Source organism: Cibotium barometz, chromosome 40 (genome assembly GCF_041138505.1).
Source record: "Cibotium barometz isolate CiBa-2024 chromosome 40, ASM4113850v1, whole genome shotgun sequence".
NCBI lineage: Eukaryota > Viridiplantae > Streptophyta > Polypodiopsida > Cyatheales > Cibotiaceae > Cibotium > Cibotium barometz.
Genome location: NC_141085.1, coordinates 24,951,443 through 24,968,908, shown reverse-complemented (window position 1 = coordinate 24,968,908; position 17,466 = coordinate 24,951,443). Strand labels below are relative to the sequence as shown.

Sequence of the window (17,466 nt, the reverse complement as noted above, 5' to 3'; positions counted from 1 at the left end):
AGATTGCACAAAACTTCACATTTTTTTATTTTGAAATGGTGACATGAAGTGACTGGAATAAGTTAAAAAATAGGTTATTGCCTGCTCTTATTAGTTGGTGAGCTTTCCCTAAATAAAGCTTAACACCATGAATTTTGAGGGTGCTAATCCCACTTCGAGGAATGCAGGAGCACTTTCTATGAAGAGCCGAACACCTTTCTAACAATGCACACAATGCTAATTCTGGGGACTCTTATCAGTAACCTTGAAGAGATTGGAGCTTCACAAAGATTTTTATTGTACATATTTCACAATAGAGTGATGATACATGAATGTATAACTCACTGATAACAAGTCCACCTAAACCAGGGGGCACTGCCATTTGCTCTTCATGCACACATAGTCTGATTCATTACAAGGGATACTCCTGCTGCAGCAGTTCTAGATCTTGCCTATCACAAGCGTCTAACAAGTCTCCCCGTGCAGCGATGCTGGAAATCAATTTAACGAAATTACAAAGCGTTGCAATGCAATGTATGTGTGTGTGTGTGTGTGTGTGTGTGTGTGTGTGTGTGGGAGAGAGAGAGAGAGAGAGAGAGAGAGAGAGAGAGAGAGAGAGAGAGGTGTGCACATGTGCAAGGCCATCAAAACACATTACCTAAGAGAGATGCGAAGATACTGCCAAGTATTCGCTGCTTTTGGATTCATGCATAATGCCCTCACATAAAAGCGTACCGACTCCTCGTAACAACCCTGGGAGAGCCATGAAGTGTAAGAGGTGATAAAGTTAGGGCAGTAGGCAGAGTCTTATGACTTAGTTAAGGGGACAAACCTGTTAAGACTTAATTAAAGGGATAAACCTGATTAGCATAGCTGATCCCCATGTTCGACCATGCACGGACATAATTCGGCTTCAAATTCAAAGCCTGCAGCATAAATGAAAGCTCTATTAAGCTAATATTCAAAGAGATTAGCACAAACCTGGTTTTCAGGCACGAGTTAAGGTCATGTACCTCTTGATATGCATGAAGAGCATCAACACTCCGAGCACTGTTAGCCTGAGTTGCACCAAGCTTGTTCCAAAGGGAGTAGTCTCTAGGTTTCAATTGGAGGGCTGTCTGGAAAGCATCAATGGCTTTATCATACTCCCTTGACAAGTTATATAGAACACCAAGCACTGTGTGCACATCTGCATCCTCTGGGGACATCTGGGCAGCATCGTGAAAAAGTTGCATAACCTGCACATAAGGGTCAATGCCTTGGTAAACTTTTATATATACATACAGAAGAAAACATAATTTTGTAAAAGGAAAAAATATGACCGATTGATTGTCGTTAAGTGGATCAAGAAGTTTACCTCTGCATGGTTTAAGCCTGGGACTTGATCCAGGGGAATCAACCTGCCATACTTGGGGTGATGTTGAAGCCAGCCCCTTAGATACTTAAAAGCCTCTTGTTGCTCCAGTTCTGTGTGTGAGAGATAAAAGCTTATTGGCATAGGTAATTACATAGAACTAGTTAGTCATTGACGTGATTCCAAGTTTAGCATTGCAGGTATCACAAATAAGAGAAACATTTCTCAAAAAGATGGTTTACACACATCACAGTCTTTCAAGTTCAAGCCTCTTCAATGTAAAAATATGATGCAATCACAGTTAAGATAAACACACTAGCATATAGAGTAGGATGTATCCTGGGCGGTGTTTTGTGTGGGTCTTGAATCCAGAAAATCACCCTAAACACGAGGGGGCTCCCCTGCAGGCCTGACAGGGAGAAGGTAGCCAGCCATTGGTGGCATCACCATGAAAATGGATAGGGGAGGCAAAGCAGAGGATTGGCAGATGGCAGGCTACCATTGTTGTTACTGGCACTCGGCAACCAGCGTCGAGAGACTGGAGTGGACCCCAGCTCAACAAACAAGCCATTATGGCCCTTCACAACAGGATCAGCGCAAAGACTCGGTGAAGTCTTAAAAAGAATCAGCCCATTCTCTACATGGCCCACCATAGAATTACCAAACAGAGATGTCCCTTCTCAAATTGTAGCAAGATTGTGCAGCAGTTAATTGCTGGTCATCATATTTGGCTGTTTTCTGAATGACTTGGACCAGCATCGAGCAGAGATGACCAGTTTTCTCAGAGTTGACCAGCATTTGACTCGCATTAACCTGCCTTGGAATAAGGTTGACTGACTAAGGAAAAATGTTTACCAATGTTCGATCATCAAAGACCTGCTTTTGATTATTTTAGGGCTAATTTTTGGTGTATACCAGAAAATGTTGTAGCAAAGAGAGTGAGATCCTCTCCAAGAGCCAGTTTCTACATTCTAGATTTGATTCCTTGTCCCAAGATATAGTCAGAGATAAGGAGAAAGCAAACTGCATTCGAGATTCTAACCACTCGAAGGCCAAGAGCCATCGAACCAGGTTATGGAAATCCAAGCGTGATCAGTTGGAGGAGTTAGCTATACATCTGTATGTATGCTCAACATTTAGCAACTCACTCCCCCAATTGCTTATGTGAGTTTTTTGATAATCCCTTGCATGATTCACACGAAGCATTGTAAAAAGTCTTGTTGTAATACAAGATTCAAAGGGTGGACTGGCCTGACTCTATAAATCCCAGTGCAAATATGCATAGCATGTTCTACTGCATAGTAGTGTGCTTTTTAATTCTTCAACTGTTCTTAAGTATATGATTTGATTTCTAGCTTTAGGTTTCTTTTACCTATACAACAATAACACTACCAGTGACGGCTGACATTTGAAGCCAGGTGAAAGCAGGGCCTCCCAGTCAAATGTTTGGTGTATTGGAGGAGACTTAACATGATTGAGTCACCTTAGCCTTGGGACAGGCAGGGAAAAGGAGAGGTCACCCAGTGAGAGCTGCCCTTGGAAAGAGCATATTTTCAATTTCATGGATGTGAGGCATGGCACCAGGTGGGATTTCAGAGAGTCCACCTGGGCCTATCCTTCTCCTGCAATGATCACACCTCCCCCAGCATGTAGCCCCTCTCTCAAAAGGGCCAACCATGGAGAAATTCCCCCTTTAATCCCAGTATTTTCCTCAGTCAAGGGTTGCAGTGAGCTCTGTACCTTTTCTTTACTGAAAGAAAGGATGTTTTTTGAATTAGGCAAAAAAGAGTATAATGCAAAATGCAGATGATATAATGGAACCAGCTGTCATGTACCATTGGTATGACTGACACCAAGTGATAGCAATACTTCGAGATTGGTAGGTACCACCTCTCTTGCCCGAACCAGTGAAGCAATAGCCTGTTCTTACAAAAACCAAAATTTAAAACAAAGAACTAAACCTTCAAAATCTCAAATACTAGCTTTGATTAGTAACCACAAAAGCTACTGTACCTATATCCTGGCCAAATTGCCAACATTCCATTCTACTAAGTACACCAGGCGTCATCCTTAATTAATCAATCAAGGCTAGCTAACTGTATTTAACCCTAGTCAAGTAGGGACATAACAGTAGCACCAAGCAGAAGCCGTGAGATCCAGGCGCATAGGGACGCCACACTGTTTAAGGCAGTTGTTTGTCATAGCTGCATTCCGTACTCGTACTTAACCTTGTTATCCATACAATATTTTGTGTACCACACACGTGCCATAGAGAGTGTTCCATACTCCATGCAAAATGCACAAGCTTCTCTAAAAAATTGAAGTTCTTATTTGTCCTAGACCTTATTAGGAGGCCCTCTATGCCTCATCCATGCATCCCATATGCTTATCCATGCAGCCTGCATGTATTATGTGTAACAATTGTTTTTGATATACCATATTAAATATTTATACTACCCAAACTAGAAGAAGAGTGGTGTACTTAACTTACCTTATCTTAATCTGTACTTTTTCTACTCATATCAAACATGTACTGTGTGTATGGTACCTAGCGTTTCTAACCACCTTGTGTCTCCTTCAAAAATTTTGCATTTTTTCCACTAACCTGGCTATCATCATCATTTTCAGTATTTGTGATGCCCAGCAAACGCCAACCCTCGGCATTGTCAGGATTCTTTAGAACTTCTGCTTCAAAGGCCAAAACTGCTTCACTGAGAAGCCCATGTCGGAAGAGATGTTGACCCTCCTTCAAGGGGTTTGAATGTTCCACATAAGGGTTCTGGTCTGCAAACAAGTACACCCTCTTCGAAGAGGATGGAAGACTCTGATCTCCCCTCACTTGCTCTTCCACATACCTGAAAGACCAGCTCATGATTTGAGAGAAATCAATATATATTACTCTTCTCCAAATCCTACGATGGAGAAAAGAGCAATTACTTCTCATAATTGTTGTTCAGATCCCCATTGAAAGCAGTGTTAGAGAGCTCTTCCCTACACTCACGGGCCCATTCTTCCATGTTCAGTTTAGCAAACTCATCAGTCCAGCCCTCGTTTGCTGATGTGCTGGATCGAGAGTACTCATAGACCCAGTTGTAACTGCAATCTGCATGCTGTAATAAACACATGTAAGGTTGTGTGTGGCTGTAAGGAGATGATATTAACTTTAAGAGAAATCAAATTTGAAACATTAAAAGCATTTAAATGTTGTCAACCACCTCTCCTGAAAAAGTTCTCTGTTAAACAAATGCATGTATGTACCTATGTACTTTTCATATGACAATAGTGAACAAATTATAGCTTATGGCTGTGGATACTGAACCCAAAGTGGGGTTGTCCAATAATGTATGTACTAACTGTATGTATGTTTGCATGCATGCATGCATGTTAGTATGTACATACGTATGAGTATGGATGTATGATCTATGTATCTATGCATGCATGAGTGTGTGTGCGTGCATGCGTATTGTATGTATATGCATGTATGTACGTAATATATGCATGTAATTCCACAGCCAGTTTTCTCCACAAATTCCATGTAGACAGACCTCACTAAACTGATCGGCCAAACTATTCCCTTGCTGCTGCTGAAACTCTTCAGCCCAGTACTGTGGACCTTTTGCCACGTCCTCCTGTTGATTAAATTTTGCTGCACGCTGATACGAGTTGTTCATATGTCGGCCATTCTGCATAGCCGCTAGCCTTCCTGCGTCTGCCTCGTTCCAGTGCTCTTCAAGCTCAGACAAATGGCCACCTTGCGGCCCCCATGCCTTTAATTCAAACTCGGAATCCAATGAATGCAAAAGAGCATTCACCTACAAAAAAGTCAATTTGAAAAAATGAACAACATAGCAAGTATTTCCAACAGAGACCCAACAAGGTCTAATCATTAAGAAAACTTACCTGAGCATTCACATATTCATCTCCCTTGTCAGCAAAGAAGTGGCGTGCCATGATGCTGCTGCGGTCTCGAATTCTTTGCTTGTCAGCATCTGACAAGCCCAACTCAGGGAGCAGAACAGGTTGGAACGGAACCTCAGCTCGGCTGCTACCCAGAAAAGACTGTAAAAAACCCGAAAGGACTCTCTGGGGAGTACCTTCCACTGGATGGGTGATGGGTGCTGCCTCTTGATCATAAATCCATTCGAATTCAGAAAACACAGCATTCTCTTGAAAGTAAGGTTGTTGGGGCATTTGGGTTGCATTGTTCTCATTCCATGCATTTTCATCTTTGTGATGATCAACACCATTAAAGCCCCATAAAAATCCAGAAACCTGCACCAAATAGATGGAGGGTTAAAACATCAAATCATTCAAGCATTCAACATAGTCACAAGAAATGTTTCAAATTCCCTCTCCCCCTCCTCCCCCTCCCTATCATGTGCATAGAGTGTATCTACTGTGTGCAGCACGTACACAAGACTAGCTTCGAGGCTTAGGGTAGCTTGGAGCTAGGCAAGTTGATTGGTGAGCTGGGCTAGACTGACGGGCGGGCACCCAAGTGGGGATGCCCTGATGGGCTGGCACCCAAGTGTGGATGCCCGGTGACTGGGCCAAGAGCCTATAAAAGGAGGGCCAAGGTCAGTCAATTAGTCAGTGTCTCGCGAGTCTTTGCGAGAGCTCTGCGGTCAGGAGCCTAGATCCAGTGCAGACGTGCACCTGCTTCATGTAGCCGAGGTCGGCAGCAATCTCAAGGCCCGCGAGAGTAGCTCCGTGGCGGTGTGGGACATCATGGAGTAGAGATTGGTCGGTGCGTCTTGCTAGTTAGCTTAGCTCGTGAGGGTGCTAAGACCAATGCAGGGCCCAAGACGAAGGCAGCCAACCAGTTGTCTTTGACAGAATCAGCCCCAAAACTGGGCCTCAAATCAGCCCCCGAAGAGCTCTCAAATCAGCCCTGAAAACAGTCCATAAAAACAGGCAAAAATACCCCTTTGCTGTGGAAACCTGTATCGCCTTCTATACGGCTGCAACACCACTGTATAGTTGCTATACCATCCGTACAGTCAGCATAGAGAGTAGCGGAGGTGGTGTATAGCCTCTGTACGGTCTGTGTGCAAGAGGGAAGACAGGGCTGTGTGTTGTATGGCTAGCACAACAGAGAAGAGAGAGAGAGAGAGAGTCTGCAGGTCGGTCAGCCCTGTCAGCATCTATGGAGGAAGTCGACCAACCTTGTAGCATCTTTGGAGCAAGTCGGCCAGTAGAGAGAAGAGAGAAAAACTCCAGGAGGGATGCGCATGATGATAAAATATCCCAAACTTGCTTTAATAGAGTCGACTAGCTCTATTTTTGAAGTACTTTTTCACTTTTTGGCTAAAAGTGGTTGAACCAGCCCAAAATATCCACTTTATGCTTTCCTTGGCTTGTAATCCAAGTTTAGGTCCAAAAATATCAACTTTATGCTTGATGCCCAAGTTTCATCTAGGCGCCTCCTTTTGTCCACTTGTCCAAGCCCAAAAATAATAATATGTCCAACCCATCATTAATGATATGTGAACACACTGATTTATAAATGTTATGAGTCACTTTGATGAATAAAATCCCATGCTGCTCATGCTGCCAGTAAAATGCTCTAGCTTTCTTTTGTGGAAAATCCCTATTCACACCTTGGTTCCAGACAGTGTGTGAAACACTGGTCAAGACTGGTGAGAGGACCAAATTGGTGACATCAATGAATCAAGTGCGTTTGAAAGCAAAGAATTAAAGAAGTTACTTGACTCGTTTTAAGATGTATTTCCTAAGGAGCTGCCATTGAGCTTACCACCCGAAAGGGCAGTGGATCATCGTATTGATCTAGTCCCTAGTACTCAACTTTTTAGCATTCTGCCTTACACGATGAGCCATGCTGAGGAAGATAAGTTGGCCAAACAACTCGCAGATTATTTGAGGGTGGGCCAGATCCGTCCAAGTAAATCACCTTGGGGTGCGCCTGTGTTACTTAGGAGAAAGAAGGACAACACCTGGCGAATGTGTGTAGATTACAAGAGACTGAACAAAGTGACAGTCAAGAACCGCTATCCTCTCCCTAGATCAGATGACTTGATTGACCATTTAGTCGGAGCGAAGTATTTCACAAAGATCGATTTACGTACTGGCTACCACCAGATACGTATTCATGAAAGGCACATCGAAAGAACCGCCTTTCGGACGAGTTATGGCCATTACGAGTTTCTCGTATTACCTTTTGGATTGACCAATGCTCCAGCCACTTTCCAACAAATGATGAACGATCTTTTTCGTGAACATTTGGGGAAGTTCGTGGTTGTGTTCATGAATGATATTTTAGTATACAATTGTACTCTTGAGGATCATGTTATACGGCATGGTCACGTTAATCATCCTTTATGTGGATGATCTCATTCTCACCGGCGGTCATGTGGAGCACATTAGAGTGACAAAGGCTGCCTTTGTCAAAGGAGTTTGAGTTGACCGACTTAGGCTTACTCCACTTCTTCTTGGGATTGGAGATCTGGCAGACCCAGAGGGGGTTTTTTGTCTCTCAGCAGCGGTATGTTCATGAGTTGCTTGAGGCCTTTGGGATAGAGAACTGCAAGCCTATTACGTCGCTGATGGACCTGAACACGAAGCTGACAGTGAATCATCCTTGTGAGCCAGTGGATGCCTCTCTGTACCGGAAGCTGGTTGGTTCATTGATCTGGTTGAGCTCATTCATGTAGACGCCGTTGAAGTCTCATTGGGACACAGGATTGCGGATCTTGCGGTATCTGCAGGGTACGAAGGATCTTGGACTCTTTTACACAAGAGGGGGATTGATGGATGGAGTCAGACTCCAAGGATGGAGTGACTCAGATTGGGGAGGAGATCCAGACACGAGGAGATCCACATTAGGCTACAGTTTTTCCCTCGGCTCAGGAGCTGTTTCATGGAGCAGTAAGAGGCAACCAACTATTGCCTTATCATCGACATAGGCAAAGTACCGGGCTGCTTGTGGTGCTGCTTGCGAGGTTGCTTGGCAAGATTGGGTTTCCACAGAAGGAGCCCACAGTCATCCAGTGCGATAACTAGAGCTGTATAGCTATTGCTCGGAACCCGGTCTTCCATGCCCGGACCAAGCACATAGAGATACAATATCACTTTGTTCGTGAGAAGATTTTGGCTGGTGACATCTTGGTTCTTTATTGTTCGACGGAGGACAATGGGACGTGTTGGGGTAAAGGCGTTATGCCCACCCTTATAGTGTGTACAAGCCCATAAGTTATAGTACATAGTACACTTAGTACTTTTAATGTACTAAGTGCACTATGTGTACTAGTGCAATATACATGTGTGATAGGGGAGTCACACACTCACTTGGTGAGTTGACTTATCCCCACAACTCTCTCTCTCTCTCTCTCTCCCTTGTTGTTTCTCTGTGTATGTCTCTCACATGAACATAACCTAACCCTAATTCCTTCTTCCACACAACTGGTATCAGAGCTTTGGTCCCTCCCTTCTCCTTGATGGCTCCTGCTGATTTCTGTCCTTCTGTTCTGGTCGTATTCAGCCCTGTCATGCTGGTCGCCTGCTGAATCCCTCTTGGAGCTGCCTGTATGCCAGTAGGCGTGGGCTGGCTCAGCTGCTGCCCAGCAGCTGGGCATAGGCAGCCCAACCATTGTGGGCTGCTCAGCTGCTGCCCAGCCAGCAGCGTGGACTGCCCCAGCTGCCCAGCAGCCAAGCGAGGGCTGCCCAGCAGCCAGGCGGGCTGCCCAACAGCCACGAGCAGCCCTGCAGAGTCATTTTCAGCACACAGTAGCTGTATTTTCAGCACACGCAGAGAAGCAGGCAGGTCTCAGCAGCATTAAAGTGAACATCAAAGCATTCAACATCAGCAAGTTTCGCCCCCCTCACCTGCACAGAACAGAAGCAGCAATCATCAACCCCTCTTTTCCTGCAACAACAAAAACCCGCCTGCAAATCAGAGAAAAAATCAGAAAATTACAAGGTATTTTTCTCAATTTTTTTTTTGGGATTTGCAATTGAGCAAGTACAATCAACAATTGAGCAGATACAGGTGTCGAATTGCTCAATTTTGAGCAAAATTGGCAAAATTGGGTGACATTGGTCACAATCAGGATCAATTTGCAAGAAATTGGATGTCAAAATTTGGGGCTTTTGATGTAATTGTGCAATTAAGCACTCATACATGCTGTATGATGTGAAAAATCGCACATTTGGGCAAAATTACAGCAAATTGCAGTGCAAATCAAGGGGCTTTTGTGCCGATTTGGTTGATTTGCATGCAGGCAATCGCATTTGATGCTATATAATGTGTTGATGCCTTACAAGCACTCAATGTGCCTGTAAATCAAGGGGCTTTCATGTATTTGATGTATATGTGGCCAGGGGGAAGCATCATGAACACTCTGGATGCCTTCATATGCGTCAATGTACCATGTATGATCAGAAATTGATCTTAATTCAAGGGGCTTTTCAAGTTTGTATGCTTGTTGAGCTTGGCAAAGCAGCAGGCAAGACATTTATGCCTTGAATCCTCAAAAATCAGCTTGCAGTCAAGGGGCTTTTGCCCAATTTCTGTTCGGGACTGTTGTATGCAGTGTACGGGACTGTAAAAGTCTGATTTTCACTCATTTGGACAGCCAGGAGAGCATTTATTGCTACTGTACTTGCTGGTACAGATTTGGCATGGCTGTACACTGATTTGAGTGAGGAAAAGGTTCAATTTCAGCTGCTGTACTTGCCGGTACAGGTTTGGTACATCATTGGTGAGCACTTGGTACTGTTGTACAGTACTTTGGAAGGGCAACAGAGCACATTTAAGGTGCTGTCCAAAATCTGCAGCAACCAGATTTTGGTGTTTTCATCACATAAAGTGGGAGAAAAGTTGCATTTGTGCTTCCGCAGTGGGAGATAAAGCTTGGGAGAACAACTGTGAGCACTTTGTGTGCTTTTGGTGCAGTGTTTGCACATTTTGCAGGGAGTCAGGCATTGACAGGTTGCATATTGCTATGGCAACCACAGGTGAGAGCTCTTCGTTGCTTCACATCAAGAAGCTTGAAGGCTCGCATAATTATGATATTTGGCAAACCCAGTGCTACAATGTGTTGCTCCAGAAAAAGCAGCACAAGCCTATCAAAGAAAGGGGTGTAATGCCCGCTTCTCTTACTACTGAAGAGTGGGAAGATATGGATGAGCTGGCAAGATCTACTATCATGTTGTCTGTGTCAGACTCATTACTTTTCAGCATTCGTGAAGAGAAGACAGCTTGGGGAATGTGGCAGAGATTGCAGGACTTGTATGCCCAACAAAGTGCCTCAAGCAAAGTGTATTGGTTGAAGAAACTCATAGGTCTTCAGATGAAGGAAGGGGCGTCTATGACAGCCCATCTAAATGAGTTTAATGGTATTGTCAGCCAGGTCATTAATCAAAAGTTGGCAATGGACGATGAGTTCAAAGCCACTTTTCTGTTATGCACTTTGCCAGAGAGTTGGGACACATTCAGGACAGCCACTAGCAATTCGCATGCTATGCTGTCATATGCAGATGTTGAGGGTGCTCTTCTTCAAGAAGAGATGAACAGGAAAAACAACTCTGTTGGAAAGTCCAATGCAATGAATGCACGTGGGAGATCCCAGCAAAGGGGTAAAAGCCAAGAAAGGGGAAGGAGCAAGTCTCGCTCCAAAAAGGATTTGGAATGCCATTATTGTGGCAAGAAGGGACACATTAAAAAGCAATGCTACAAATGGAAAAATGATCAAAAGGAAAAGGGAAAAGGCAAAGACAAAGAGAAAGATGAAGCCAAAGATGTAAAGCCAAAGGGCAAAAGTGGAGTCAAGATTTTTGAAATCAATGTGTCACATGCAGGTGGCAGTGAGGATGAGGTCCTATTTACTTCTTCACTTGATGCCCATTCACTTCTTACAGGTGGTCATGGTATGCACTCATGGATCATTGATTCAAGTGCCTCCTTTCATGTCACAGGTTGCAGAGACTTGTTTGTCAGGTATACTGCTGGCAATGAAGGAGTGGTTTATTTGGGTGATAACCATGCATGCAAGATTCTTGGCAGAGGTGATGTGAGGCTTGTGTTTTCAGATGGCTCACAGCTTAATGCTCCATGATGTCAGGCATGTGCCTGAGATCAAGAAGAACCTGTTTTCTACTGGACAGCTTGATGATGCTGGTTATGTTACCACATTTGGTAGTGGAAAGTGGAAGATTAGTAAGGGCTCACTGGTTGTTGCCAGAGGCTCTAAGGTGGACACTCTTTACTTCATGCATGCTGGTGTTTGTCACCATGCTAATGTTAATGCAACCGAGCTGCCGGAAATCTATATGTGGCATAGCCGGTTGGGACACATGAGTGTCAAAGGAATGGAGCAATTGTCTCGTTTTGGTTACTTGCCTTCTCTAAAGTTTTCAAGTTTTCAGTTTTGTGAGCATTGTATATATGGTAGGCAACTACGATGCCCCCACAAGAAAGCTCTTGGACAGAAAGATGCTCAGTTAGAGCTTGAGCATACAGATGTATGTGAGATGCCTCAGCTTTTGTTGGGAGGAGCAAAATATTTTGTCTTTTATTGATGATGCCACACGCAAGGTGTGGGTTTATCCTCTTCGTTTGAAGAGTGATACATTCTCAGTGTTTCAGAAGTTTGTTGCTCTGGTTGAGAATCAAACTGGCAAAACACTGAAGGCTTTGCGTTCCGACAATGGTGGAGAGTATATGTCCAAACAGTTTCAGGACTTTTGTGATGCTAAAGGCATCAAGAGGGAGCTCTCTACTCCTTATGATCCTCCACAAAACGGGACAGCAGAGAGGATGAACAGGACCATTCAGGAGAAGGTCCGTTCTATGTTGTCACATGCTGCGTTACCTCATGGTTTTTGGGCTGAAGCTGTTATGACAGCCGTTCACCTTATAAACAGGTCACCTAACACGAGGCTTGGTGGGAAAGTGCCAGAAGAAGTATGGATAGGGAAGCCTCCGTCATACAAGCACTTGAGAGTGTTTGGTTGCGTTGCGTACGTGCACATACGCAGGGAAATGCGCACCAAACTTGATCCTAAGTCTCACAAATGCATATTCCTAGGATATGGTGACAGAGGTGAAATGGGGTATAGACTTTGGGATCCCATGAATAGAAAGATCATACGCAGCAATGATGTCATTTTTGATGAAACATGCATGTATAAGGAGCCTGCAAGGCAACGGGAGCCTGGCAGAGTCATCTTTGATGATGATGGACATCATGGACAACAACAAAGGGCTGTAAATCAGCCATTACAGCAGGAAAACCAGCCCTTAAATGGTGCTGAAAATGGTCCAAATGGACAGCCAGAGATGGCAGAAGATATCTCTATGGATATACCACAGTTGGAGGAGATACCGGGCATGATATTTCAGCCTTATGGCATGGAACAGGAGCCACCAATGGGTGATATGCAGGCTGGACAGCAACCTGCAAATGATGGTCATTGGGTACGGAGGTCCACAAGACCCTCCAGGGCCCCTGACAGGTTTGTTCCAGAGGTTGACTACTTGATGCTCACTGACTGTGGGGAGCCCTCATGTTATAAAGAGGCTTTACAGAGGGCAGACAAAGCTCTATGGGTGCGTGCCATGAAGTCAGAGATGGATTCTCTGCATAAAAATGGAACTTGGAAGTTGGTGCATTTGCCTGCAGGCAAAAAGGTTTTGCCATGCAAGTGGGTTTACAAGCTCAAAGTTGCACCAGATGCAAAGCCAAGATACAAAGCCAGGTTAGTGGCTAAGGGCTTCAAGCAGGAATATGGTGTGGACTTTGATGAGATCTTCTCTCCAGTGGTCAAAATGACCACACTTAGAGCTGTGTTGGCTTTGGTTGCGCATGATGATCTGGACTTGATTCAGATGGATGTGAAGACTGCTTTTCTTCACGGTGATCTCCATGAGGAGATATATATGCAACAGCCAGAGGGTTATGCAGTGAGTGGAAAGGAGAAGCTTGTATGCAAGCTGAAAAAGAGTCTTTATGGGCTCAAACAGGCACCAAGAGAATGGTATCATAAATTTGATACATTCATGAAATCTCAGAAATTCAGGAGAAGTGACATAGATCACTGCTTGTACACCAAGAAAGCTTTGGATGGCAGTCTATTGATCCTCATCTTGTATGTTGATGATATGTTGATTGCCGGGAAATCTCGTAAAGAGATGGATGCCTTGAAGAAGAGGCTGCATGAAACCTTTGATATGAAGGATTTGGGTGATGCAAATCACATCTTGGGTATGCGGATACTTCGGGACAGAAATCAGCATGTGTTGTATTTGTCTCAGAAGGAATACATTGGCAAAGTCTTGCAGAGGTTCAATATGGACGGGGGGAAGAAGACTAGTACTCCTTTGCCTCCATATGTGAAACTCAGTGCTATGGACAGCCCACAGTCAGATAGAGACAGGGCTGATATGGCCAAGATTCCGTATGCTTCAGCTTGTGGCAGTCTCATGTATGCCATGGTTGCTACTAGGCCGGACATTGCATTTGCAGTGGGAGTGGTTTCTAGATACATGGCCAACCCTGGCAAGAAGCATTGGGAAGCAGTGAAAGGTGTCATGAGATACCTGAAGGGCACACAGGATAAGTGCATATGTTTTGGCAAACAGGATGCTTTAGTGCATGGTTACACGGATTCGGATTATGCCGGTCATCCAGATAACCGGAAGTCTACTACCGGTTATGTGTTTACATTCACAGGAGGTGCTGTGTCATGGATATCCAGGATGCAGAAGTGCACTGCCTTATCTACTACAGAGGCCGAGTATATTGCAGCCACAGAGGCTTGCAAGGAGGCATTGTGGCTATCTCGGTTAGTGGTTGATTTGGGCTATACAGGGGATATTCCATTGTTGCATTGTGACAGTTAGAGTGCCATCCAGTTGGCAAAGAACCCTATCTTTCATGCAAAGACGAAGCATGTGGATGTGAAGTATCACTTCATCAGAGAGGTGATAGAGAACAAGCAAATTCAGCTTGTTAAGATTCATACGGATGACAACCCGGCTGATCTGTTGACAAAGAGTTTGCCTCCGGAGCGGTTTGCTCATTGCAGACACTTGGATGAGGCCAGTTTCAGCCTTGATATGGCCTTGTATATTATCATGTACATGCTGATTTTTCTTTTCCTTTACTTAAGGGCACTTTGCCTTTAAGTGGGAGGTTGTTGGGGTAAAGGCGTTATGCCCACCCTTATAGTGTGTACAAGCCCATAAGTTATAGTACATAGTACACTTAGTACTTTTAATGTACTAAGTGCACTATGTGTACTAGTGCAATATACATGTGTGATAGGGGAGTCACACACTCACTTGGTGAGTTGACTTATCCCCACAACTCTCTCTCTCTCTCTCTCTCCCTTGTTGTTTCTCTGTGTATGTCTCTCACATGAACATAACCTAACCCTAATTCCTTCTCCCACACAGGACGGACCTCTTCACAAAGTCTCTACCTCAGGCTATGCTCCAGCGTCACTCCAGCTCATTGGGGTCGGTTCCACATCCAGGAGCTGAGAGGGGGTGTTAGTAGTCATCTCCTGTCTGTATATTTACACCAAGGCCTCTGTTGTGGGTGTCTGCCCGATTTAGGTGTTTTCTCATTTTTTCCCACTCTCCATATTTTTCCCTATTTTTTCTGGTGTGGAGGCTGTCCTGTGCTTGTCGGCTGCTCCTGATGATGGCCGACTGGACTTTTGTTGCTCCCGACTTTCCTTTGCTACTGGCCGACTGAGAGTTGCTGACCGACTGGAGGAGGGAGCAGGTCGTGGGCTTTTGCTGGCTGTCGGCTGTCTATATGCTGGCCGACCGGCAGCATGGGGCCATATATAATGGCCCCTTGCCCCCCACACATCTCATTCTTGTATCCAGGGATTTCTTGTGTATATAGAAGAGTTATACGCTTCTCTCTCTCTCTCTCTCTCTCTCTCTCTCTCTCTCTCTCTCTCTCTGCGTTTTTCTGCTGTGCACTTGCTCTAGTGTTTTCAGATCTTGTCTTCATCTCCGCTGCATATTCTGACAGTGCCTGCCCATGTAGGTGTTTCTCCATTTTTCCCCATTGTCCATGTTATTTCCCTAGTTTTGCTAGTCGTGGGGGGGGACTGTATGAGCTGGCCGACTGGCTTCTTGCTGCTGGCCGACCTATCATGTACTGGCCGACTGATGTGATCTAGTCATGGGCTCTCATGGGGCTGTTGACCTGTTTTAGACAGGGCCGACTGCAGCCCCAGCCCATATAGCCCCCCCACATTGTTGTATCATATCTGTACCGGATCTTCAATGTATATAGCATAGTTTATAACTTTATACAACTTCTCTCTCTCTCTCTCTCTACACTTCTGCGTTCTCTCTCTCACAGCAGTTTATCTCATTTCCGCTGTGCATTCCGACATCCTTCGCTTGGCCAGGCCAGCTTGAAGACTCTGGAGGGGGGTCACAGGGGGGCATCGGGAATGGATAGGGGAGGCTGAAGGAGGGGGGGAAGAACAGAGGGGGAAGAATATTGGGAGGACACCTATGATGAGGGGGAGAGGGTGGAGGAACCATTACGGGGGGGCAGGGTGGCAGGACCATCGGCTCTGGAACCTCTGAGGACAAGCCGAGAACTGCACGAATCTTTTGGGCGGCGTGGGGGTCATCACGTTGCCATCTCCTCGTCAAGGATTAAATGCTCATAATGGTTGCCAGTGGGCATCTCATTACCTTGGGGAGACAACCTCCATAGCAATAGGGCCGATGGTGCCGTCGCCATCTTGGGCATCGGAGACCTACCCTCGATATCAGGTGCACAGAGGATGCCCCCGACCCCCACCTGAGGCCTCAGCAAGTACGGCATGGGAGTGCAGGTGGGGAGTACTGGCGTACTCTACCCGCTGAAGAATCGGTTCGTCCTAGAGGCTTGAGAGCGCAGTAACTCAGGAGATCCTCCTGGGAAGCAATGTAGACTTTGATGGATGGGATGCCCAATGTCCTGGCCACCACTGATGCGGCCGTCTGCGGGGACTCTAAAACCTGCCCTATTGATTTTCCAATCGATTGAATCAGTGGGTAATACTCCTTCCGGAGGCCGGGGAAGGAGATTGCCACGAGAAAGCCGGATACACCTACTAGGAGGTCAGATTCAGGGTCGAAACCATGGTGCCATCTCGCAAAGAACGCTGGAGTGCTGGATATCGCAAGGGGGCTTTGATGCATCACATGATTAGTTGCTGCGTGAATCAAACTCCTCATGAGAGTAGCCAAGCCCAAGAAAACGGATACCGGTGATTTTGCTAGGTTCGCCAATGAGGGCTGCGTGGAGCAAATCCCAGATTTGTCTGCGTGCAAGATGGCTCCCTAGGATCTTGTAGACCAACGAAGAGGTCGCGAGGGAAGATACTGTTGAAGCTAAGAGCTGGAGGTCCGCCTCTGAAAATAGGCAAGGGACGGCGGCCTCAGCTGGGGATGATGGAGCGGCTGCCATGGAGTCCTCCTAAAAGGTGAAGACCAGAAGCGCCTACTCTTGCCGATGAAGAACCCGGAAGCAAAACAACTGCTCAGAGGGAGACGGGCAACAAAATAGGGAGGGCTGAAGAGAAGGGGGCACACACGGAAAGAACATGGGGGACCCTCGAAGGGCGACGGCAAGGTATAACGAGGAGGCTGGCGTGAATGGGGCACACAGGTGGAAGGAGAGGGGAGGATGAGCAGGGAGTTGGGAAGCACAAGCAAGGCGGGGGCAGCAGCGAAGAGGAAGTTCCATAACCCTGCTGGCCCTGTCTCCATCAGCTCAGCATGTCTCGAACCACCGATTTCATTGTTCCTCCTCTGCTGTCTCTGTTTCCACTCTCCGTTTCCACTTCGGCATGTCACTGGCAAGGCGGGGTGTGGCATCCCCTGTTGACACTTAGCACCTGAAACCACCCCCAATACCTAGGAGGCCTACTAACTTGCCTTTCCCGGTGCATCAATGCGTTCTATGGTGTGCCTAGACATGGGTCTGAGCTATGCCACTCTTTCTCATCCACCCCCTAATATACACCTCCTCCTCGTTGATTGAATTCTTGCATAAAAGAGGTGTGTGTGAGTGCCTACGTATCCTTATCAAAATGAAAGGTCTTAACCTTGCCTTATTGCCGTAAGCAAAGTCAATGTCTATTACAACAATGCG

General features: G+C 45.6%; 1 protein-coding gene across 2 annotated transcripts in view; it reads right to left on the bottom strand.

The window, feature by feature from the left end:
• Window positions 1-259: 259 nt before the first annotated feature.
• Window positions 260-17,466, bottom strand: part of LOC147615344 (peroxisome biogenesis protein 5-like) — a 45,383-nt gene continuing 28,176 nt past the window's right edge. The window contains exons 3-12 of one of the 2 annotated variants that reach the window (XM_086779429.1): window positions 5,234-5,605; window positions 4,879-5,145; window positions 4,271-4,443; window positions 3,939-4,188; window positions 3,169-3,253; window positions 1,337-1,446; window positions 993-1,217; window positions 840-905; window positions 638-732; window positions 260-470 (exon numbers count right to left, since the gene is read on the bottom strand). In XM_086779429.1, coding sequence (XP_086635555.1) covers window positions 392-470; window positions 638-732; window positions 840-905; window positions 993-1,217; window positions 1,337-1,446; window positions 3,169-3,253; window positions 3,939-4,188; window positions 4,271-4,443; window positions 4,879-5,145; window positions 5,234-5,605 — 1,722 coding nt within the window. In that variant the 3' untranslated portion in view covers window positions 260-391. Of the gene's footprint in view, window positions 471-637; window positions 733-811; window positions 906-992; window positions 1,218-1,336; window positions 1,447-3,168; window positions 3,254-3,938; window positions 4,189-4,270; window positions 4,444-4,878; window positions 5,146-5,233; window positions 5,606-17,466 lie in introns of those variants that run through there. The other variant, XM_086779430.1, reaches the window with a different exon arrangement.